Source organism: Hetaerina americana, unplaced genomic scaffold (genome assembly GCF_022747635.1).
Source record: "Hetaerina americana unplaced genomic scaffold, ioHetAmer1.1.p SCAF_3, whole genome shotgun sequence".
NCBI classification, from domain to species: Eukaryota; Metazoa; Arthropoda; class Insecta; order Odonata; family Calopterygidae; genus Hetaerina; species Hetaerina americana.
Genome location: NW_027286874.1, coordinates 3,578,681 through 3,603,726, shown reverse-complemented (window position 1 = coordinate 3,603,726; position 25,046 = coordinate 3,578,681). Strand labels below are relative to the sequence as shown.

The following is a 25,046-nucleotide window of genomic DNA, read 5'->3' as shown; positions in this document are numbered from 1 at the left end:
AGTGAATTGGGAAAAACTAATGAGTATATTGCAGAAAATAGGAATAGATTGGAGGGAAAGGAGGCTAATCCGCTACCTGTATATGTCTCAGACTGCTCAGTGCGGGTGGGGAATGGGGAGTCCGGATGGGCAGTGTTAGGAAGAGGTGTAAGGCAGGGTTGCCCATTATCACCAGTGCTGTTCAACATATATGTTGAGGAAATGATTAAAGAGTCAAGGGAAAAACTGGAGGTAGGAATGAAATTCAGCAGGGAATTTTTAAAATCAGTTAGGCTTGCTGATGACTAAGCTTTACGAGGTTGGTCCCAGAAGTACCTGATCCAGCGAAAAAAACACAAAAATTTTAGAAAAGAATGCATTTATTTTTCAACGTAATCTTCTTTCAGCTCTATACACTTTTCCCATTAATGTTCAATAAGTTCAATACCATTTTTATAAGTTCAATAGTTTCAGCCTCAACTTTGTGGAAGTTCATTTTAATAAATGAAAAAGAAACACTTTGTTCCAATCCACCAATTTATAATAAATGAAAAAGAAACACTTTGTTCCAATCCACCAATTTATTACAGGTACGACTAGTTTCGACGCTACGGCGTCATCCTCAGGTACATCCTCAGGTACCTGAGGATGACGCCGTAGCGTCGAAACTAGTCGTACCTGTAATAAATTGGTGGATTGGAACAAAGTGTTTCTTTTTCATTTATTATAAATTGGTGGATTGGAACAAAGTGTTTCTTTTTCATTTATTACCATTTTTATAATAAGAACTGTCTTGCTCCTCAAAATAGCTAATAACTGCAGACATCACTTTTTCATGGATGGAAAATCCTTGACCACCAACCCATTTTTTTCAGGCATTTGAACAGAAAATTATCCGAGGGGGCTAATTCTGGCAAATAGGGTGCATGAGGTAGCAATTTTAAACTTAAATTCATGAATTTTGGCCATTGCAATAACGAATTTGTGAGCTGGTGCATTGTCTTGACGAAACAACACTTTCTTCTTAGCCAAATGCGGCCACTTGCTTGATTTCTTCGCTCAAATGTTGCAGTAAGTTTGCATAATACTCACCGTCGATAGATTTTCCTTTTTCAAGATAGTTAATGAAAATTATCACAGGCACATCCCAAAATTTGATGCCATGACCTTGCCTGCAGATGAACTGCCTTCTTTGGAGTCAGTTTCCCCTTTTGAATCCATTGTTCTCTTGTCTCGGGGGTGAAGTAATGGACCATGTTTCATCCTAAATGCTCAATTGAAACATCTTCACGACACTGGTTTTTGCTCGAGTGTGTGCAAATGCACACAGTTTTCTCGTGTTCAAATTTTCAGTCAATATGCATGTACCACACTTTTGGAAATGCCTACTATGTCTGCTAGCTTATGCACCTTCAGTCAACGATCAACCAGTATCACTTTCTGGATTTTATTTACCATTTCTGGAGTTTTCACCTCATTTGGTGAACCAATGGGATACTTGTCTTGACAGCTCATATGGCCTCGTTTAAACTCTGCTACACAATATTTTATTGTTGTAAACAAAGGAGCAGATGCTTATAGAACATATGCTTTATAGATTGCCGCCATCTCTGGGTACTTGCGGGAACACCCTTGTAGTTTATAGTCAGCCAAGGGGTTGCAAAGTGGGTGAATTAGTAATTCAGTGCAATAGATGCGGGATGAGAATAAATTGAAATAAAACAAAAGTTATGCGATTTTCCAGAAAGATAAAGGCTACACTAAACATTAAAAAATAGGAGGGCAAAAACCAGAGCAGGTGGAACAGTTAATGTATCTTAGAAGTGTTTTGGACCAACACAGTCAAAGTAGTTGGGGCTTAAGGAGAAGAATTGTGCTAGGCAAAGAGGCTTTCACGAGGAGGAGGAAGTTGATGACAGGGACGCTGAGTAAGGATGTTAAGAAAAGACTTGTTAAAACTTTAATATGGGGTGTAGTTATGTATGGCCCGGAAACGTGGTCACTGAAGAAGGCTGATAGAAGTAGATTGGAGTCTTTTGAAATCTGGGTGTGGAGGATGATGGAGAAGATGAAATGGGCTGAAAGGAAAACATATGAAGTACTAGACATGGCGGGCGAGGAGAGGGCTTTATTGGGAGAAATCCTGAGGTGGCAGGAAAAATGGATGAAGGGGGTATTGATAGGCAGTGGGATATTTAAGACTGTAATAGGATGTTAGGCCAACGGAGAATGTCAGGCAAACGAGGAAAGGGCAGGAACAGGATAGAGATGTTGGACAGGATAAAGAAAGTACACAGAGATGACGAGGGACTTGATGCAGAGTAGGTTACTGGATTGTGTTTTGTTAGGAGTCAGAAAATATTTATTTGGTAGTTGTGTTCATCCAAAACTTACCTTATTTGGTAGATCGCTTAATAATAATATGTATGATTTTGTGTATTACAGGAAACCTTGATCTGGTTAGCAACAAATCAGTGATAAAAATGGAGTGCAATCCATGGGTCACCCCAATTGCAGATCAGCTCCAAGTTGGAATATCTCATGTTGTTGACTATATACGGACGGATACATATAAATAGTAAGTACTGGAAGGATGGCAGGACATGGCTCCTCCATTTTGTTAGGTTGGCCCCCAGATCACCAAAGCCTAGGATGATGTAGAATATGTCACACAACCACTGATGTGAATCCTAGAAAGGGAGGAGCATGTGAAAGATAAAGGCTGCTGAATGTAAAAAAATATGAATATTTATTGGCATTTACAGTCACTCTAAATTTGCAGATTCAAATGGTTTTCAATTTTAGGAATTTCACTGGTTCTACCAAAAAAAGAGCTAAGCAAGCTAGTGGGCCTTGATGTGGAGATATTACTGGCTCTCGCCATATGAGGAACATTATCTAACTGAAAAAGCCTGAACTAAAAAAATCGGCCCTTTGTGCTCCAAACAATTATATGGAGCCATTTATGATCAAGTTACTTGGGGTAGACACCTTGTCATTGCCATGGATATTGCCTCAAAAATTTCATTAAAAGTTTGCTGAACTGCACAGTAATCATGAACTGCTGTTGACAATTTGTATGTTTTGAATAAAACATAAAGGGTGCTCAAAATGAGTTATCACTTGTGCACTACTGACTTTAATCTACAATTTCCCAAACAGCACTGTATTACTCCAGTACTCATTAAGCCTGTTCAATATTTGTTCTCCATGTCTGCAATTCAGTAAGTTCATTTGGACCATGCACCTTCTTACTGGCTTTGCTGGTACTGTGTGAGTGGAGGTAACCCTGTCTCCACTCCCACGCCAAGACATACCCATTCTCCAACCCTAACAGCATGAAGGCATTTTGCCCCATGTCAGCAGATGCCATGCCATTCTGTGACCAATAGGTTTATAGGTATTGCAGAAACTACGACTCAATTTCTCACTTAACCTTCACACACTGACTCTAGCAAAGATGCTTAGCATTAGCATTTTCGGCAGCATGAAGAAAATCTGAGTTAAGAAGACAGGTCAAGGGTTAAGATTTATCGTGTGATACCATGGTACTAAAACATCAAGGCATGCTGTTGACAGAATATCAAGGTAAAAGGAACAAAAATTTATTGGTGCTGCACTCCTTGCACCCCAGCATAGAATTAGGTAATTTAGGAAAAAAAAAGATCCTAGATTCACTCAATTTCGAAAAATTTGCATAATATGGGGTGGACATACTGGACCAAATGGCAGGGAGCTACACTAAACAAGCTGGATTTTGCTGATGGCCTGTGCGAATGAATAGTTTATATTATTAGATTTAGCTGTGATATAAAGAGAGGTGATTTCATTACACATGAGTCTCCATAAATTTATTTTGAAGTTAGCTGAAGAACTATATGAGGAGTATATCAATTCCAAAAGTAGTCAAATTTCATAGCCTTCATCAGCACCTTCCACTTTTGGTACATAATCTAGAAGAAGACACCAGCGCCAGGTACATACATGTAAAGGAAACAAAAGTGTAGAGATATGTTCAAATGCCAAAAAACTTGGTTTGTGCAATACTGCTTATATTATTTGTGAATTTATTGAGTGTTTTTGATTTTAAAATTTCTTTTTTATAATAATTATTTATTAAATTACTGCTGTTCATTAGTTCATAGAGAGTAGTAGTTCCAAAATTTTTCTCAATATCTTGTTTAAGGGCCACTACTGGTAAACATGGAATCTTTTGTTGTAACTTCAGTGAAAAAACATAGCCATCCATGTTACTTTGGGATATATCCAAGTCTCTAATCACAATATTTTTAATCTCTTGCTGTGAAGGGAAAAATGACAAATGTTTGACCTCTGTTTATTTTTCTCAACTTAACTTTAAAGCATTCAGTAGATTATTAAATGCCAAAAGACCATTTTTATAAAAAAGAGACATTCTAAACTTACTATGACTTATGAAATACTGGAGTTAAATTAATGAAATTTGTGTCACATATACATCAAGATAATATGACAAGAAATTAATAGACAGAAAATTTTGCAAATAAAACCTTTGTGATCGCTCTATTGAATATTCCTTGCATATCCATAGTGTTGGTAGTCAACTTCCAAATACCTTAATAGTGCTTAATAATAATTCATATAGCTAAAGTGTTCATAATTTTTACCATATGAGCAGAGATTTTGAGTAATTTGGTGACGATATTTCATCATGTATGTGATTTCTTTTCTTGCTAGTTTGTACAGCAGACATGTTGCCGCTAAAGGTGCACCTCAACCAAAAACTAATGACAAGTCCAAGAAGATCTCACGAAGAAGAGAGCACAGCTGAACAAGACGAGATCATGGCCCAGAAAGTGGTGGGGGAGACACTTTAACTCTAAATAAAACTGCCATTCAGGCTGCCTGCAGAGACCAAGAATCTCACATCCATTATCAAGTTCTGCTCTCCCCTTATTATTTCTGTAATAACAGAGTTGGATGGTGATATGAGATGCCTGCCTTTTTAGTGCCTTTCTCTTTGCACAAACGTTCTTATTTAAGACAGGTAATTGCTCTAGAAATAACTCCAGAAATCACAATTGTTGGAGTTAAACATTTTAGGATTAAATTTGTAATATTATTTTTTAATATTGGAGATGATTTTTACTAATTGACTAGTTCATATTAATCAGAGACTTTATTTTACTTTGATCAGAGTTGTTGCTGTCACCCTTTTGAATCGTGCCAAAGTCTAATTTGTTGATGGCAAAATGTTTATAGAATAGAATAAGAATTTATTCTAATAATATTTATATAACGAATCTAATAGCTTTTATAAAGTTAATATGACCTGGAAAGAAGATGTTGGTGCTCACATTTCACTAAGTCATGCTATGAATTCAATGAAATTTTATATCTTCAGAAGTACATATAATAATCCCAGCCCTTCCCTTTATTACGTACATAATGCACCAAGTTGCAAATCACATCTTAATCCATTAGTGCAAATTCACATCTGAAATTTTATAATTATTCGTGTAATGAGGTCCTGGCGAATAACAGCATAGCATATTATCTCCTTGATTACCACTGCAGTAAATTCTTGATTTTGCTATCCTAACTTAATTTTGATTCTGCATATCATTCATGGTGTTAAGTGATGGCTGATTTGTGTTATTAATTCCCCCGTCTTAATAAATATGTCAAATGCCAAAGCTGCTGGATTTCACACTAGTTCTACTTGGCCCCAGAACTATTCTTGCATTTTATTCTCCTATTTATTTTTACTCTTTGACTAAACATATTCCGTTTCTGTTTTACGATTGACAAAATTGGAAATCATTCCCTAGAGAGTTTGATATCTACGAGCTAAATTGTTTTAAGCGCACGTAGGGTTTAGAGAAAGATGGGGTGATACATGATGCACTTAGTAGCCAATGCAGTCAAAAACCATCTTTCAGTTGTGTTCCTTTTTTGACTTAAGCCATGAATTGGCCACCATGGCAAATATATGTTCATGAATGGTGGGGGTTATCAAAATCCACCTGTAATTCTCATTGCAATTTTTTATTGAAAATAACTGAAGCAAATCATGGACTTACTGTATGGTACAAGTTGACTGATTGCATACGTGGTCCCTCAACAAATTTAGAAACTCTTCACATCAAAGGTGCCTCATGAAATGTTTCAGCTGGTTGAATAAAAATTACACCGTGACTTTAAAGTGCAATTAATATGGTGAGATTCCAATTGCATGTTTTAAAAGAAATTTTAGGTTGATAATACTCACTATGATTTCTCTTGGTACATGTGCCTTGTAATAATCATCATCACCATTAAGTTCAACTCATTTCTGAAGGACATTACATCCTCCAAATCCATTGCGTCATCATGTATAATTCATTTCCATTGTTCCTGATCACTGATACCAACCACTTGTGAAGGTGAGAAACATGTGAAATACATCAAGTCCTTGTAATTTTTGATCATTTAAATTATTTCCCTGATTTTATTGAATCCTCGACATCCCTATGGATGAATTTGGAAAGTGAAAAAGGTCGTTAGGAAGTTGAGAATAGGTGAGATTGTCATTTTAGTTGGCTAGCTTTGATCTCACTCGCTCTCTCAGGCTCACTGCTAATTACAAGGATATCTCTGGAATCCATTCAAAGGACTAGTTCTTGAGTCGGGTCCAAAGTTAGACTGAAGACGAACTTTGATCTAGGTCTATCTCATTTGTCTCACTTAGCTGACGTTGCAAGATGCCTTATTAGCATAGAAATGGTCTAGGGATTCCCTCAAGCATGCACACTAAAAGGGATCCATCAGTATCCATTCCTCTTGAAAAGTAATCCATTATTTTGAAATGTACTCATTAAGGATGACAATTGTGGTGTCAATGAGGTGCCATTATTTACAAAAGTCCATAGCCAGTCACTGGAGTGTTTTCACCTTTCCCTACTTCTTGATGCTCCCATTACTACCGCCACACTTTTGGAAATGGTTGCACCTGGTGATGGAAGTTAAGCAGCTTCAGTTTTTGGAGGGCTGTAAAAGACCCAATTAATGTCTTACCCTTGTTCCAAGCTTGGAAGGTGAACAGTTTAAATTTGTATGAAGGGTCACTAAAAATGCATAATATCATATCAAATAATACCTAACATTTTCAGGATATGATGACAAACATATATTTTTAAAATGCTATTTAATCCAATTAATTGCCATCTTTTTCCTACAATACCTGAAAAATTGCAATTATAAAACACTATAAAGCTAATACATTTGTTAACTTAAGTAAAACTGGGAATTTCTAAATGGCCGGTGCATCAAGGTTAATGTTAGTGTTTGGAGGGTTTCAAACTAATTGTGGTCTGTGATGCATATCAGACTTGGTTTAATTTAGCTTTCCAGGATATCATACGTAATTATTTTAACAAAGTATACCTTAACTCCTTTGAATGTCTGCGATTGCTTTGCTTCTATTTTTTAAGATTTCAAAAGTCTTATCTCTAATATTGGATCAAAGAGGTAACCAAGGCCCAAACTCCAAAGTTTTGGAAAATAAGTTCAAATTCAAGACTTAAATCAATTGTTTGCATTAATATATTTCATAAATAAAATATATGGCAGTATCCAATGCCAGATTCCATAATTTAGTATTACATTGTTTTGAGTTGTTACACCAGTGGATACATCGTACAAATGTCATTTGTTCAGTATTGCATTAGCCAACCTGAGTAAGCCCGTAGGCACACAAGTTGTCTAAAAAACTGTGTATCCAAGATTCACATTTTCTTCTAAGGACACCAGGACCACTTCTAAGGACTCTGATACCTTATTATTAAAAAATTGCAAGAAATGCATCTACCTCACTTGATGTAATCCTTGACATGTGGAATGTCTTTTATGTCTACTTAACACTGCAAATGCATAAATACCATTTCAAATGCGATCACTCCGAAGGAGCTGATTTTGCACATGGTTGTACACCTTTGCCAACTATGTTGGCCAAATAGCTTGAAGGAAGCCGGCTGGAAACATTTCAAGTCCACCTTTGTGTTTAGCGTTGATTCTTTCCACCTAATACACACTCAGCTGGGGCATTGTCTTGTCAGGGGTCATGGTGTTTACGCCTTTGTAGTGGTGAATTACATCCTGCATGGTCAATACACAGTCTTCAATTTCAGATACTTCCATTCCTTCTGCTAGGTAGTGATGCAAATGTGCCTAAATAATCAATGATATGTAAACATTAATTATTAGTGAACACTAAAATATGTATTTTATTAAAATGTTCAATAAATTAAAACAAAATTTAACCATGAATTTTAATTATATTATTATATCTAGAGTAATTCAACATTTTAGATTCAATGACAAAATTTTTTTTACATGCAGAAAAGCCATGTTTGCAATAATTACTTTAAACAGAATTTTTCAAATACATTGGGTATTTATTAAGGTATTCATTAAGTATTTTATGATGCGTTAACGAATGTCCATTTTGTAATTTAAAGTTTTTAAAATTAATTTTAAATTAAAAAATGCAATCCTGCAATGCAAAATATGTTGATCACACCAAGTATGTTTACAGTAACATATGTTAAGCAGAAAAACTATTTCACTTTTATAAAGGTATGCACATGCAAAATTTTCTTATCACTGAGTCAATTAGAAATTGTTCGTAGGTTGAAAAAATCTTATCAACTTAAGAAGGGGGCATTAATGGATAGGCGTCAACTGAATTTTAGTGCAGAAAATATTGGATACTGGTGTGCCTAGATTTTATTTTGTTTTATCAATATTTTTACGTAAAATGCTTTTTTCTTTAAAAAAATAACTACCATTTTCATTTTCAATATTATGCAGATGATCTCATTGTTGGATAAGGTAAAATGAAAATAATAATAATGGAGGCAGAAGTGGAATTTTTGTTACTTAATTTCCATTCACCCTAAGATGCGCATCTCATATGCTTTTCATCTTGATCTAGTTAGAACCTACCAAGCATTTTTTTCCTAAATCTTAATACTGCTTGTATCATAAATGAACACTCAATAAATGCTGAAAACAACTTACCGCCAGACTTTGAAACTTTTGTACATCTCTATAAGGTGTTTTAGATGTTTAGTGATTCTAAAATATGGAATCCACAATAAGAAAATGAAGTTACTGGAATCTCTGAGAGCACTCTGCAAGTTCAAAGGTGTGGGAAATCAATTAAAAGATTGAAAAATGACTGTGATGCATTGGAATAAATTTAGAGAAGATGAACATTTTGGTTGACCAGTCACAGATGAGCTGCGAGACTTGTATTAATGGCAAGATGTAGGAATGCACTCATGGGATACATGCTTATTACACAATTTCAGGTTTTTAAAGCTACTGATTATTTAGTCAAAAACCTACATCTATTGAATTTTATTTTAGATCAAATGTTGAATCAGTCGTATGCAACTGCATTCCCATTAAAATTCTTGAAAAAGGATTTAATGAATGTACTGTCTCATTAATGTATGGTAGAAACCAGAGAAACTAATATTCATGAATGTTCTCTTGCAAAATGGTATTGCTATATCCACAAAGAAATATGACGTGCACTTTTCATTCATCAATGTACACTATTCCCTTGACCAGTTTGCAAAGATTGCACGGGAATTCTTTGAACACCTTTGCTAAGGTGCACAGTTCATAGGAAAACTGGGTTATGTCGTGTAAAAAAATCATGATTCTTGCAGTAATATTTGGGTTGAAAATTTTTGTGGTTTTGACAGGAATTTGTATCCTATAATGGCAACATATACAAACGCATGGTACATTTTGACACATCTATAGAAAATGCTTGTAGATATTCTTTCAAATGAATCAATTTCGATGCAACTTTTACAAGGGCAATGAAATTAATTCATTTGAAAGAACTGCACCTGTCTATGTCCATTGCTTGTGAATAGTAAGTAAATAAAAGTGCAGTTCAATAGCACTTATACTACTATTGCACAACTGCAATAATTTAATACCTCCAAGCTATTGATTTGGTTTTCTGCATGATCTGAATGCATGCATTCATCATGGTGATGTGTGCATTGAGATCATGATAATAGTGGATTATGCATCTGCACACTATAAATTGCTATGGAACTACACTATTTCCATCTCAGGCTCTTCGTACCTGTTTACAGCTCTTCAACTCATCTGAAATTCCTATTCTTTATTTATTTCTTCCTTCTGTACACCACACCCTTCCTTCTCTCAGGGCTTTCCACATCTCAATTCATATTCCATCCTCATTTTTTGTATTTTTCAAATTTCCTCCAACTGTCTTGTACACAATTCCTAACACTAATTTGTTTTTCATACTCTCTCCAGCCCATTTATTCCATCTGACTTAATTCCAGATCCCAAAACTAAATCAAATAATGTTTATCTTATTTCTTCACACCTCAAGGGCAGAATCACAAATCTTCATCATTGCTAATAAGATGAGTTAAAAATACTACCACAGTTTTTTAAATTGCATGTTATGGACCCCAGGATAAATATTATCTCTGGTTCTATCACAAACTATTGGAGCTAGAGGTGATTGCCTTTTTGCCTGGAGGTGATTGCATACTGTGGTAGATTAGTTGTATTTTGGGTAGCAATAGCAATAAGGCACAAAAAGATTACGTAATGTTATGTTATCAATTTTTCTGAATCAGTAGTCTGAGAAGTTTCTGACCTAACAAATAAACAAGAAAGTTTGTCTTCATATTTATTTTTGAACATAGTCTCTTTTTAAGTTGATACAATTTTTCCAATGATACTCTTAACTTTTTGAAATTATCCAAGTAGCAGTTAACATTTTTCTCCGCAAAATAGGTGTTTACATATGTGATAACCTTGTTGTCCGATGAAAATCTCTTGTCTTCAAAGCAAACCTTTTAGGTTAGGAAGCAGTAAAAAGTAACCTGGGGCATAATCTGATGCATACGGTTAGTGATCAACCAATTCAAAGCAGAAGTTGTGAATTTCGACCACAGCAGCCACTACAGTGTGCTCAGGTGCATTTTCTAAATGGAAAAGTATTTTCTTCTTCTTCAAATGTGTCATTTTTTTGCAATTTCTGCCAGCTTGTCAAGTAATGATGTGTAATACTCTCCCATTATTATTTTACCTTTTTGAAGATAACAGAAGCACACAACTCTGTGACTATCCAAAAAAACAATCATCATCACCTTTCCGGCTGATGGAACCATCTACACCTTTTTCCGAGTAGGTTCACCCTTTGCCGTCCACTGTTTTGATTATCCCTATACCTCAGGAGTATAGTAATGGATTCAAGTTCCATCAACAATCATGAATCCATGCGAAAAATATACTTCGCTTTAACTGCTCTAACAGGACCTAGGAAATGTTCATTCAAGTACATTTTTGTTCCAAGGTAGGCCAATGTGACATCCAATGAATAGATAGCTTGGCATGTCCAATTCTTCTGGCAATACATGCATGACGAACGTATTTGCTTGATATGCCCATAGACTCTGCTATCTCTCTAACCTTAATTTAAAGGTCCAGTACCAACTACTGAACTTTTTCAATATCATCAGTTGTAGCCAAGGTATTTAGCCATCCAGAATGCCTATCATCAGCCAAGCTGGTATGCCCACGTTAAAATTCAGCTGCCCAAAACTTCATAGTTTTAAATGATGCTGCAGAGTGCCCGTTGACAGCTTCCAACTCACCTCACAAAAACAAATACATAACGAAATTTTGATACTCAATTTTTTCAATATTCACCCCCACAATGATTCACTTAAATGATTGTGAAACAACATCTCAACATCTGAGCGTCTGCAATGACTGAAATTTGGTGATTTTCTTTCAACGCATGCATAGACACATTACCCAACTGTCTGTTGCTGCACTCTTCAACTGTTTGTTGAAGAGTGTTGCCATCTTCATGTCGAGGTTGTAAACTTTTCAGACAACCCTTGCATGGATTCTCCTAGTTTAATGTTAAGCTTAGCCTTAGATTTGCCACCATTGCAGAAAAGGAGAAAAATTTGATGGAGGAGCTGACGAGCATTCTAGAGGAAGTGTTTCACAACTGTTTCAAAAAGTGGAAGCACCATTGGGATATGAGTATATGTTGGGGAGAAGACTTATTTGAAGGGGACCCCAACAAATAATTTGTTAATGAATTATCTTTTTGTAATAAGTTAAGTTCGGGAACTTTATGAACAGACCTCATATTTGCCATGTGCCAAAAAATGACTAAATTCCTAATTAAGCACTTCGGCATTACAAGTTATACAATATTAAGTAATGATTCAAATTTGTATCTTACCAACAACAGCCATAGGAATTAAGCGTGAAAAAATGTATCTAAACACAATATCCATAACTATTATACTAATGTCGTATTCTTATCATTTTCCATGTCCAACTATGCCTGAATTTATTTGAATCAATTTGGAAAAAGAGGCACGGGAGAACTGTAGATAGGAATGAGGGTGGCTTGGGAATAGTTTCAGATATGTTTGTGGATGATAAACTTTTAGTTTATCAGCCAAGGGATTACAATCATTGCCGATTGCATTAGAAAATCAATGTGATAAGCATGGGAAGAACAGCAATATAAACAAATGAAAGTTTTTGATATTTTCAAGGAGGAAGGCTGAGTTAAATGTAAAATTGGAAAGAAAAATCTTAGCCAGGTATAGGTTGTAGACTTTTTAAATGTGGTGTATCATTGTAAATGCTGTATCCATCCAAAACCTGACGTAACTGGTAGAATACCAATAAAAATAATAATAATAAAACACACTCTCCAATAAAATTTTGTTTTCTCAACAGCATCATTTCTTGTTACTGAGCCTTTTCCCTTGAATTTTCAATCTCCTTTTGTGTACCATTCCAAGTCCTTACATCTATCATATTTTAGGTATAGTCACTATTACCTATTTTCTGAAGATGAACAAATACAATGCCAACTTCTTCCTCTCTGCGACTACCTATTTGACTATTTGTCACCCTGTTCACCTGCATCAAAACCAAATTTTTTCACCCACTGCTAATAAAATTCATTTGTTCACTGTAAATGAAATTCCATTACTTAACTCCTCTAATAAATTACCCTTCTCCATAATTCTTTGTGAAGTATGTAATATGGCTTCAGAATTTGTATCTCTACTACACCCCTTATAAATTACTCTCTTGGATATAATTCCAGCTGTCCTGTTATTTCATTTCACTTCACACAAACCGAGCCCATCTAAAATTCCCTCCTTCATTTCTCATTGGAGTTTCTCTAACTTCTCTCGCTTCAACATTGTGCCTACATTCTATGTCCTAGCTTCAAAACTTTTGGGCTTCCTCTAAATCTTCCATATTCTTTTCTGCTGTTACTGACTTTACTAAGCAAGGATTTTGCGAGATAAACTGTGAAGTCCTCGCTACTCCTCCAAGGCAAGATAACTGTCACAGTGGGTTCATTCCTGTAGTAGATTTATCACTCTTATAAGTTATAAATTTTGTTTATTACACTGGCATAGGAATAACATTGAAGGGATCTCCAAGAAGTTTTACATACATGAATCCATCAGTTGAATTGGGCCACTCCAGTTAGGGTCAAATGTTTTTCCTGTCACCTCCCCAAGGTAGAGAGAGAGAGTGGAATTTTTTTCTGGGTCCTAACCTTTGTTCAAGCCAGCTAAGGTGCCAGTTATCATTACTCATGGCAGTACAGCTCTAGGAGTCATCATAACATGCAACTCAAGGTAGGACAAAGAGAGATGGATTTAAATCAGAGAAAGTGAAAAATTTGTAAATAACTTTCTTGTCATGTCTGTAACAAAAAATTTTCATTTCTAACGAGTTTGAAGCCAAGTCTATGAGGTTGGGTTTAACCTCAGACACGGTGATACAATGTGCATGATCATGTCTACTTTTTAACATTGCATGCACAATAATTCATCTGTACATCTTGATTCCTTAATGACCCTAGTTATCCACAGTGCAAGAGGATGCCTTGGGAGCTTAATGGGCTAAATCACTCTGCCGGAAATCAATAGATTCAGGTTTCAACCATGGCATAGATGAATGAGTTTTGTACAGTACATCCACGTGCACTGAATATGTTATAGAGAAATAAAAAATATAAAGCCTGACCTTTCGACTGTAAAGTTTGGAAAATTTGGCAAGCACGTCACTCAAAAGGTGAATGATGCCAGTGGAGTTGAAAAGGCCAAGGAGAGAAGCAGGTGCAGACCCTGGTGCAGGCACACAACACAGTCCAGCCTTTACAGACTCCAGGGCCCAAGGAGCAAATTTAGCCTTTGCCTGCAACCTAAACAAATGAAAGACAAAGTTCCTGATTTGTGCACAGAATAAGTCAATGAATACTTCAGTGCATAAATGTACAAGGATTAAATTTTAGGGTATTATGCATTTTCCACTCTTCATTCACATTTCACTGTGCCACCACTCCTATGCTTTATATTTCATTTGACAAGCATACTTGAAGCTGTTGTTTGAAACTAGATTCCAGAAATTTTTCTCAAAAAGTAATAGTGATATCCTGTTCACATTTTGTCATAATTTATTCATCGAAATACAAACCATTTCAATAAACATTCTGACTTCACCACCAGAATGTTTTGATATGCGCAAAATAATATTGAGAGCCATGTTTTACTAAATTATAGCATGCAACTCAAAATGTGTCATTACATAATTGGAGGAATAAAGTTGTTTTAATTTATCATTAAACTGAAACAGGTTATGTTGCAAAATGAATAGTGGGGTGACTTTGAACTGTGATTATAGAAAAATGATGGAAAATGAATTACTGCAAAGCAGTTCACAAGTATTTGACACCAAAGGGACTAGAAATTAAGTCTCAGTTTAACTGGTAGGGTAGAGTTGACAATTCCCTCAAGACATATCAATTGACCGGGTACCTTTCAACTTGTTGTCTCATGTCTCCCATTCCTATGGAACCTCTTCCAATTAAGGAAACTGCCAGCAAAGTGGAATGGAGAGGGTTGATGTACCTACACAGTTGATTGTCAAGTGACCAGCAACTGCTGAACAGTTCATCTTGCCTGAGAAAATGCAAAGAAGTGAGAGTGATGCTGGAGTACATGTGGACATAATTGAACTTTAAATAGATTGAAATTAGAGCTTAAATATTAAACTTGAGGGGTACCAGACTATAACTACAGACAACAGATGCGTTATCTCCAATTCTGAATATCTGCTGACGGGCACTCATGTTCCATGATCATTTAGCCCAAATTTAACTGCAGCAATATGATGTTTGCTGAAGTTACTCTAGCAATGTAATTATCAAATGAATTAAACCTATAGATAGTTAATGAACTCCTGTAATACTTTGGTTTATTTGCAGGACTTAGGTATTAATTTTCCTTTTGGCTGGTCTTGTCTATTAAGTTTTTCCTTTTAGCTTCTCCCGCCAGTGCTGGTTATGACTTTAAAATAACAAACTCTTCTTTTAGCTATAGATTTCCCAATTTAATAGCTGTGCTTCCTTCTGTTTCTTTACCACAAGTCATAATCTTTGTTTAATATTCCCTATCTTCAGGTGGCATCTTTTCATTGCCTCTGAGTTAACAAGTGTGTCCTCCCTCCCTAAGCTACAATAGTTATGCTCTAAAAAAAATGCAGCACACTGATTTTTTGTCTCATTCCTTGTCACCTTGCTTTTGTTTCATTGTCCCCTCTATCACAGCTTTCAACACCCTACAACCCCTTAATATCTCCTTCACCCAATTTAACTGTTTTATTTCAATTTCACCAAAGGACTCACCTTAATGAAATTTAGTTGTTAGCCTTCCTCTCCATTCTTATTAATGCCCAGATCACAAAAGCCTCCTATCTACATCCATTTTCTCGCCTCAAGACAAGAAGATATTATTGAATGCTCTTTTCTTATCAACAAAAGAAATGAATGCCTTTGGTTTTTTTCCATTCCCCACCTATAAGCAGCCAAAATATTTTCTCCTAATAAATCTCCTAAATCCAAACATCATAATTGAGGAATCCTAATTTACGAGAGTAATTTGAAAAGTTCTCTCAACAACAGAGAGGCATCCGCACCACATATCTCTTCCCAGAGCCCTGATACATCTGTTAATGCATTAAGGGTTGCCTATTACTATGTGGGAAACTCATTGCGCTAGCTCTGACATCTGGTGATGATTCAGAGAACCTTTCAAACTATCCTCGTATCTGCCTTTATTCTGCAGATGATTTTTGCCATTACCTTAACTGCATATGCTGCTGGGCTGGGAACCTCTAGAAACTAGAAGGAAAGTAAGCAGACCTTGTGGAATGTTCCGAATTCTGAAGGGGGAGAAAGCTTGGGCAGACCGTAGGAAAGAGGCGGGGAACCCAAATTTTATAGGCAGAAATGATTACAAATTTAAGGTAAAATGTCGGGCACAGAGAACAAATAAAAAAAAATTTTATTTTCTAAATAGAACAATTGTTGAGTGGAACACCTTACCTGCAAAAATATTCGAGCCCTTTCCTAACAGAGTGTATACTTTTAAGAATAGATGTAAGGCATATATGTAATAATTTGATTGATGTGTGGTGTAATGTATGACATGTAATAGCTTAATTTTATTTTTAATTCATCTTTTTTTTTCTTCTTGCTGATTAATGGCTGTAAATGGGATGGGGATTCACTTGTTTTGTTAAAGAGATTTGTGTTTTGAAGTCTGGTTTTATGTACTATCTTTTGCAATTATTTGGGACTTGTGTGCCACCTGACAATGTCTATTAGCACATGTGTATTTTTAATAATAATAATAATAATATGCCATCAAGTTCAAGATTTGTAAATTATCAAATTTACCTGCCCTACTAATTTTATAATTACGGACAATTATTTTCTCATGAGGGTCAATCAGCATTTTTTTCAGTTGGTTAATATTCACAGATGAATTTGTACAAATTCATTTCAGTCTTCATGCCAGTATTTTAAAATAAGCATTGGAGCAACATCATCAACTCGAGAGATTTCGTTAATAAACAGATACTTAACTGCTATATAAAATTCTAACATGGAAGAATCATTAATCTTAAGCTCTTGCATTTTGATACTTGCTTCCATCTTCCCTGTGCTGCCTTACTTCCTCTGCAACCCAAATCTCCTTTCCCCAAACATATCAGTATGTATTCCTGAATTCTTTTCCAAAGCCCGACGGAAGGACAACCTTAGTTGAGTTTATTTTGCTTTTCTACTAGCCACCTATTTTTCATGGTTTTCTCCAGTTTCTTAAATTTAAGATGTAATTCCATTATCACTATGATATGATCACTATCGATGTCTTTACCTTTGTAAATTTTGCAGTTTGACTTAGCCCCTAGATTTCTGATTCTCTTAAATGTATTGGATTCAAAAGTCTTCAGATTCCTGCTTTTATTGAATGTGTACACTGCTGGACAACAGTGTTTGAACATGGAGTTTGGTACAGCAAATGAAAGTTATGTGCTGATTTCCATAAACCTTTGATTTTTCTAATCTTGTATTTTCCAAAAGATTAATTCATTTAAACTGAGATTCAAATCAGGATCCCTCAATTTCCAGCCAAGTTCTATAACCAGTTAAGCCAAGGCATTCCCTTTAACTGTGAATAAGGACTTTAAAGGGGCAAGATGTTGAGATGAATTACTAATCATAATACAAGGTCTTTTCAAAAAGTACGCGACTTTTGTGTTTTTTCCAAAAGTTATTTATTTATTCATGAACATCTATTTTGTCCCCTTCAAAGTAATCCCCATTAGATATTATACACTTGTGCCAACATTTTTTCCAATCCTCGAAGCACTTCAAAATATTATTTTTTGTGATCTTGTTCAGCTCCACCTTCGATGCAGTCTTTATCTCGTCAATCGTAGCATAGCGACGTCCTTTCATGGGCCTCTTCAGTTTAAGGAACAAGGAAAAGTCACTGGGGGCCAGATCTGGGAAATACGTTGGCTACGGCATCATTGGTGTGTTGTTTTTGGCCTGAAATTTGCGCATAAGTAACGATGTGTGAGCAGGGGCGTTGTCATGTTACAAAAGCCAATTTTTGTTCTTCCACAAATCCGGGCGTTTGTGGCGGATTGCTTCGCGCAAATCGCGCATAACTTGCTGGTAATATTCCTTATTTACTGTTCTACCCAGTGGCAAGAACTCATGATGCACCACGCCCCTGCAATCAAAGGAAACTGCAACCAAAACATTCACATTCGACCGAACTTGGCCCGCTTTTTTGGGTCTTGACTTGTGCTGCAGCTTCCATTGGGATGATTGAGCTTTAGTTTCCATTTCATAACCATAAACCCATGATTCGTCACCAGTTATGACCCACTGGAGCAAATTTGGGTCATTGTGGACAGAGTCCAACACTCATTAGCAATGTTAATGCGTTGCATCGAAATTGAGTAATTTTGGTACGAATTTCGCAGTGACCTGTGTCAAACCCAAATCATTGGTAAAAATCGAATGGCATAAGCCAACTGATATGTTTAGGTCCTCAGCAACTTCTCTAATGGTGATTAAACAATTGGCCAATAGTATTTTCTTCACTTCATCAATGTTTTCATCTGCTGTTGACGTGCTCGGGCGTCCGGCACGCTCTTCATCGTTCACATCTTCTCGACCCTCTGAGAACATTTTGTACCACTAATAAACATTGCTTCGGTCAAAGGTAGCTTCTCCATATGCCACAGTCAACATTCTGAATGCGTCTCCACACTTAATTTCGTTTTTCACACAAAATTTAATACAGATTCTTGGATGCATTTTTTGGAACAGGCAAAAATCGAAGACAAGCCAAAACACGACCAAGCAAAACAGTTGTTAACGATTAACAGAACATTCAAAATGGCCGAACTTTTCGGCATAAGTGAAAGACATAAGTACCAACATAATGCCATCAAAAATCGAAAATGAAATATACGTAACCCGTGAAAATTCAAAATTCACGATACTTATTGAACAGAACTCATATATAATTGAAGAAATCATATGCAATGCACCACAGTCCATGAGGTTAAATCTACCACCAAAAAACACAAAAGGTATTCCCTTAGACAAGTTCAAAGAGACTGCAAGAAATGCCACAACAAAACTTTAGTGCAGTCACAGTCAAGGTAATTCCACGGCCACACCCCCAGTGACAATCCACTAGAATTATCTGATGCCTCCTTTTACAACTTTTATTACTGTGGTGATACTTCAACAGGTCTTTTCTAGTTCCTCATCTAAATAGTCTTTATTGTATGCAAGCATGCCTGTAACACTGTGCTTGGTGCATCAAGTTTTTTGGTGAAGTATGGTAAAAGTTATCACGAAATAACTGAAATCTTGACAGCTGTTTACAGTGATAATGCTCTGAAGAAAACATCCGTTTTCAAGAGAATTAAGTGTTTTAAAGAGGGCCAACAAGATGCCATGGATGATTCAAGGCCAGGACGACCTTCAACCACCTGTGCTGACGACAACAATGATCATGTGCAGTCCCTTGTCCTTACCGATCCTCGAAAAACTGTCTGAATGATGGCTGATGAACTGAATTTAGGAAAATCAACAGTGCACACTATTTTAACCGAACATGATGGATGGATCCTTCACCTGCACATTCAGCATTGATTGTTCGCCAGTTTCTGGCAAAAAATTCAATCACCATCTTTGATCATCCTCCCTATTTGCCAGATCTCGCCTACTGCAACTTTTTCCTACCTCAAAAACGCAAAAATGGGAGGAGGGGAGGCCACTGGGAAGATGTGGATACAATCGTGAATGGGACAAAATCGATGCAGACTAAATTTTTCAAAATAAAGTTTTTTAGGCCTCAGTTCACTTAATTATTGGACAGTGTAGTAATGCATATAAAATGATATCAGGACATTTGTCTCAAGTTATATTTAAAAAATTTCATACCTGCAAGATGAGGATGATCGGTAATTAAGATCATACAGAGGACTCAGTCCACTGGAAATATAATGCATTTTTGGAAAGGGAACCATATTTGAATATATCTCATTCATATCCAAATTTAATGAGCCAGAATATCGTGATGAACTAGAAGAGAAATCACCGTCAAGGATGAGTTAAGTGAAGCTATAGACAGTTAATTCACAGATCAACTGGAGGTCATCAATACATCACCTGGTTAAATCCAACAGCATTTTCACAATGAGGCTGTTCATGTCCTGAAAGGGTTTGTTTCTCGCCAACAACTCAGTAGATAGGAAGTGCCTTGACACATGAGGATTCTTACTGCTGGACACACGGATCTTGTCACAAATACTGATCAGAGCCTATTTATAATGCACAATAACTGAGAAATTAATTGTGTGCATTTCCCACTGATTCCTAAAATTACTGTTCATGAAGATTTTCATTCTTGCAGAAAATTTAATTCAAGGTGACATGCAATGCAAACCTCAATTATCTGAACTGATTAACATATTTAAATATTCCATATAAGCCTGTAATGCATGTAAGGGCTATTGATGTTGCAGATTGCTGGATTCAAAGCACATGATTTGAATGGATACAAAATATGAAATTGTCAATATTACCTTATTGTCAAAAGGAAACACACATGTGGCGTGTTCAGTTAATACTTTTGATGACATCATAACATTGTAAGGGGATGTGATGACATCATCGTTTTCATCAGGGTAGACACAACCAACAAACCTGGAAAGAATAAGAATAATAAGAATGTTTATCATCATCATTATAGGTTTTCAATTTTTGAGGATGGATTAGTTTGTGACAGCTATACAATCTCTCAACCTGCCAACTCTTCATAGCTCCTGGCAACATCTTGGATTGTCTACTTCTTGTGACCTCACTCTCTGATTTCTCCCTCTACCCTTCCTTTAGTTAAAATCTTAGGTAAAATATAAAGCCTCAGGATGTGTCCGATAAGTCTCACTCTTCTTCTCACATAAGTGCTTCTTCTCCAAATGACTCCTCTTTTCACACACTCAACAAAGTGGCCATTCATTTGCTACTCTACCAATTCAATTTTTTCATTACTCCTTTGCAGCACCACGTTTCCATCTTTTCTAATTTTCTTTCCTCTGCTGATTCTATTGTCCGAGTCACAGCTGTAGAAAAGTTAACTCCATGCATAAGTTTTAATGAACCATTTCCTGTTGAATAAAGGTTGACATGATAAATGAAAAAATTAAGATTGCTTTATGTTCATTTTCATTCTCTAGCTCACCTTGATACTATTTCTGGTTGGCAAGAATGAATGCAGTTCATTAACAAACATCACATTGTGTCTTCCTTTGTTATTCTACCAGTGCAATATTGGCTTGCGCCTCATATAATGTAGTTAACTCTTATTACTACTAAAGCAGCCATATATCACTCATCTCTTAATGAACTTAAAGGAATTGTATCATCACCTGTGAATGACATCATGTATCACTAACACCAAATATTTGCTCATTCTTAATGTAAAATGGGTTACTACTTTTTTCTATTGGTAGTCACCATAGGGATAGGTGGTGTAACTTAGTAGGAGTGGGATGGGTTAAGGGTAGAGAGAAATCGGGCATCAGCCTACTCTCAACGAAAGGTCCCAAGTTTAACATCTCATCTAACAGACAGCATACTCCACTTGAAGTGCTCTCTCGAAATATTATCCCTAGTAGGAATTGGGATACTACTGAAAAACCATGCCACTTCTACGGTTCAAACCCAGGCCCTCATGGTGGGAAGCCAGTCACTGCACCATTCCAATTCCCTTTATTTTACTTCCTTTACATTTTTTTAAGTACATACTATTTTTGTTGATAATATTTACTATCATAATTATGTAGTGTTTTCTAACGCAATTACCTATTTTAATTTGGGTTCAGCCCATCAATAAACTATTCAATTATTAGAATTTTGAACAATAACGATCAATGAACTCAAGGCTTCACATGATCTTTTGAAATGATTATCTTGGTTATTATCTGGCTGTACCAAGCTCTTCTGATGTTGTGGCATCTTCAGAGTATGTGCAATGATTTCATGTATGAGTTGTTATAAATGCATCTTAGGTAAATTTTTGTGATAAACTACAAGGTTTGTATATAAAGTATGGGGAACAATTTTTCCCTGATGCATACATGAAATGTTGAGTTCAGACAGTCAGTTAAGGGTGCGCACAACCGCAGATTGTATTAGCATTGATAAGACGACAGTCCACACCATTATCACTGAAAATTTGGGGATGTGAAAGATCTGTGCTAAACTCATCCCAAAGGTCTTGATGGACAGCAAAAAGCAGAGTCCAGTGTCTGATAACGAAGAACTTCTGCACCAGCATCGTGACAATTCCCAACTCCCTTAAAGTCCCAACTTGGTACCAACAGACTAGTTCCTATTCCTAAACCTGAAATCCTGCCTCAAAGGACAACACCATGAGACCTTATTTACCATCAAAGAAACATGCACTTGTACCCTTAAGGACCTTCCGGAATCCACATGCCAGGGAACCTTTTGGTCCCGGTAAAGCTGCTGGCAAAAGTGTGGCAATGGTCAAGGGATGTACTTCAAAGAATTTTGAGGCATTGTAGCAATATATGAAAAAAATCTATTTTTCCAAAACTTTTTCTGATACTTATACACAAACCAGGCATATCAATTGATTATAAGTGAATACCATTATCCTTGATAATTTTATTATGTTATGGCAATTATACAGGTATCTGATAACTCCTAATTATAGAATGGTTGGAGGCGTCACTTTGTGGAAGCGATGCATATCAGTGTAGAATGAAGAATTTTTTTCCAACCTAATTAACATATGTACATATAATATCTTCAATTATTAAATATTTAAATTAGGTAATCTACCTGCTAAGGTAGGTTTTGGATGGACACAACTACCAAATAAATATTTTGTTTCTCCTATCAAAACATAACCCAAAATCCTACTATTACCCTCTTCATCTCTGTACACTTCCTTCCTCCCATTCAACATTCCTATCCTATTTCTGCCCTTTCCTCGTTTGCCTAACATTCTCCCCTCTACCACAGTCTTCAAAATTCCACTGCCAATCAATATGCTTTGCATTCATCTTTTCTGTCTCCTTATTTTAAAGGATTTCTTCCAACAATCCCCTTGCCTCCCCAAAAATTCCAAGCACTACCTCAATTGTTTTCATTGTTCCAATTCACCTTTTTCATCCTTCTCCACACCCACATTTCAAAAGCCTCCAATCTACTTCTATCATCCTAATTCAGTGACCATGTTTCTGTACATAACTATGCTCCATATTAAAGTTTTGATGACCCTTTTCTTCATATCCTTACTCAATGTCCCTGTCATCAATTCCCTTCTAGTGAAAGCCTCTTTACCTAGTGCAATTCTTCTCCTCATGTCCCTACTACGAGGGTGGTCTCTTTAGTACCCGGCCCGACAGAGAGATGGCGGTAGTTGTTCAAAAAATATCTCTGTATTAGAAAGTACACAATCTATAAAGCATATGTTTCCAGTTTGAAGATGCCACATTGTTTAATATTTGTTTGGCAACCATCAATAGTGAATGTTTTCAGTGAATTTGTGAAAATTGAGAAAATGGGTCATTGTTATGTGATAATACTTTAATTTGAAAGGCCTCAGCCCAACCAATATAAAAGCTGAACTGGATTCTACTCTGGGTGAGTCTGCTCCTATGTTTACAACAGTAAAATATTGGGTTGCAGAGTTTAAATGAGGCCATATGAGCTGTCAAGACGAGCATCGAATAGGTCGACCAAATGAGGTGACGACTCCAGACACAGCACGGGCTAGTAGACTTAGTAGGCATTTCAAAAATAGGGGTACATGCATATTAACTGAAAATTTGGAATTGAGAAAGCCGTGTGCAAAATGGGTGCCGCTTTTGCCCATAATCGAGAAAAACCAGTGCTGTGAAGATGTTTCAATTGAGTGTTTAGCAAAAATTCACAGCAACAAAGCAGAATTTTTGCACCATTTCATAACCATGGAGGAAAAATGGGTCCATTACTTAAACCCGAAAAAAATTTCACCAGAGACAAAAGTACAATCAAAACAATAGATTCTAAAGGGAGAACCGGCTACATAGAAGGGGAAGACTGTTTCATCTGCAGGCAAGGTCATGGCATCAGTTAGGTGTATTTCCATATTATCTCAAAATAGCCAAAATAAAATCATTACTCAAGCAAGGAGAAAAAGACTGTATTAAAAACTAGCAGCTAATCTCTCTACTGACTACATGAAAAGAAAATACTTTGCTCTTCCACACATGTTTTATTATGTACAGCCTAGGTTTTGCCTTACAAAGTCATCATCTGGTGAAACAACAGAAGACACATTGCTTTATATACTAAACAGAGTGGAGGAGGGGGGGAGGTGCCATACTCTTCCTTTTACAATGTTTCATGATATAATAATCTCCCCTTTAAATATTCCAACACTATGCTTCGGCTCGTAATTACCCACCACCTGGCAAGAAGAGTAAACAGTATATTCACGGAATATACCAAGTTATGCCCAAAATTTGAGGTCAAAAACTTCTCTTATCTGGCCAGCCACCTTGCAGAGTTAATACTCCCCTACCGAAATGCATCATTGTCTCTTTCAACATCTGCAGCCTATTTCCGAAGGGTCCCCCCAAGAAGTCCTCCAGTTAGCCAAAGATCTTTTTTTGGAAAGAGGTTCCGTTTCCAGTCATTAGTGAGTTTTGTATGTTCCTAAAAACATGTGTATCCCAGAACTATTTCAAATTCAACGAGAAATACTTCATATAAACCCATGGTCTGGCCATGGGATCCCCTGTATCACCTCTACTAGCGGACATCTACATGGAACAGGTAGAAAGTGTTCTGTTCTCCTCTTCAAACAACTTAGTGAAAAATATAGTTGTGGGCACCATTACATAGATGATATATTTTGAGTGGGCAGGCTCACAAAGATAACTAGAGAGTTTCTTGGTGTTTCTAAATTCCTGGAAAAACACATCAGGTTCTACATGGAGAAAGAGCTTAATTACTCCCTTAATTTTTTAGACATTACTATTAAAAAAATAATCAGCAACTGGACTTCTCCGTTTTGAGAAAAGATACCTTC

At 36.3% G+C, this 25,046-nt stretch overlaps 2 protein-coding genes across 3 annotated transcripts in view; one reads left to right on the top strand and one right to left on the bottom strand.

The window, feature by feature from the left end:
• ics (ras suppressor protein 1) overlaps positions 1-8,258 on the top strand; it is a 17,526-nt gene extending 9,268 nt beyond the window's left edge. Inside the window, exons 8-9 of the mRNA XM_071588771.1 lie at positions 2,425-2,557; positions 4,696-8,258. Of these exons, the coding sequence (XP_071444872.1) occupies positions 2,425-2,557; positions 4,696-4,789 (227 nt within the window). The 3' untranslated portion in view covers positions 4,790-8,258. The remainder of the gene's footprint in view (positions 1-2,424; positions 2,558-4,695) is intronic.
• LOC139691044 (tubulin epsilon chain-like) overlaps positions 8,020-25,046 on the bottom strand; it is a 20,502-nt gene continuing 3,475 nt past the window's right edge. For both annotated transcript variants that reach the window (XM_071588769.1, XM_071588770.1), the window contains 6 exons: positions 20,524-20,644; positions 20,108-20,259; positions 19,880-20,020; positions 14,880-15,023; positions 14,089-14,266; positions 8,020-8,166 (listed from right to left, as the gene is read on the bottom strand). In XM_071588769.1, coding sequence (XP_071444870.1) covers positions 8,020-8,166; positions 14,089-14,266; positions 14,880-15,023; positions 19,880-20,020; positions 20,108-20,259; positions 20,524-20,644 — 883 coding nt within the window. The remainder of the gene's footprint in view (positions 8,167-14,088; positions 14,267-14,879; positions 15,024-19,879; positions 20,021-20,107; positions 20,260-20,523; positions 20,645-25,046) is intronic.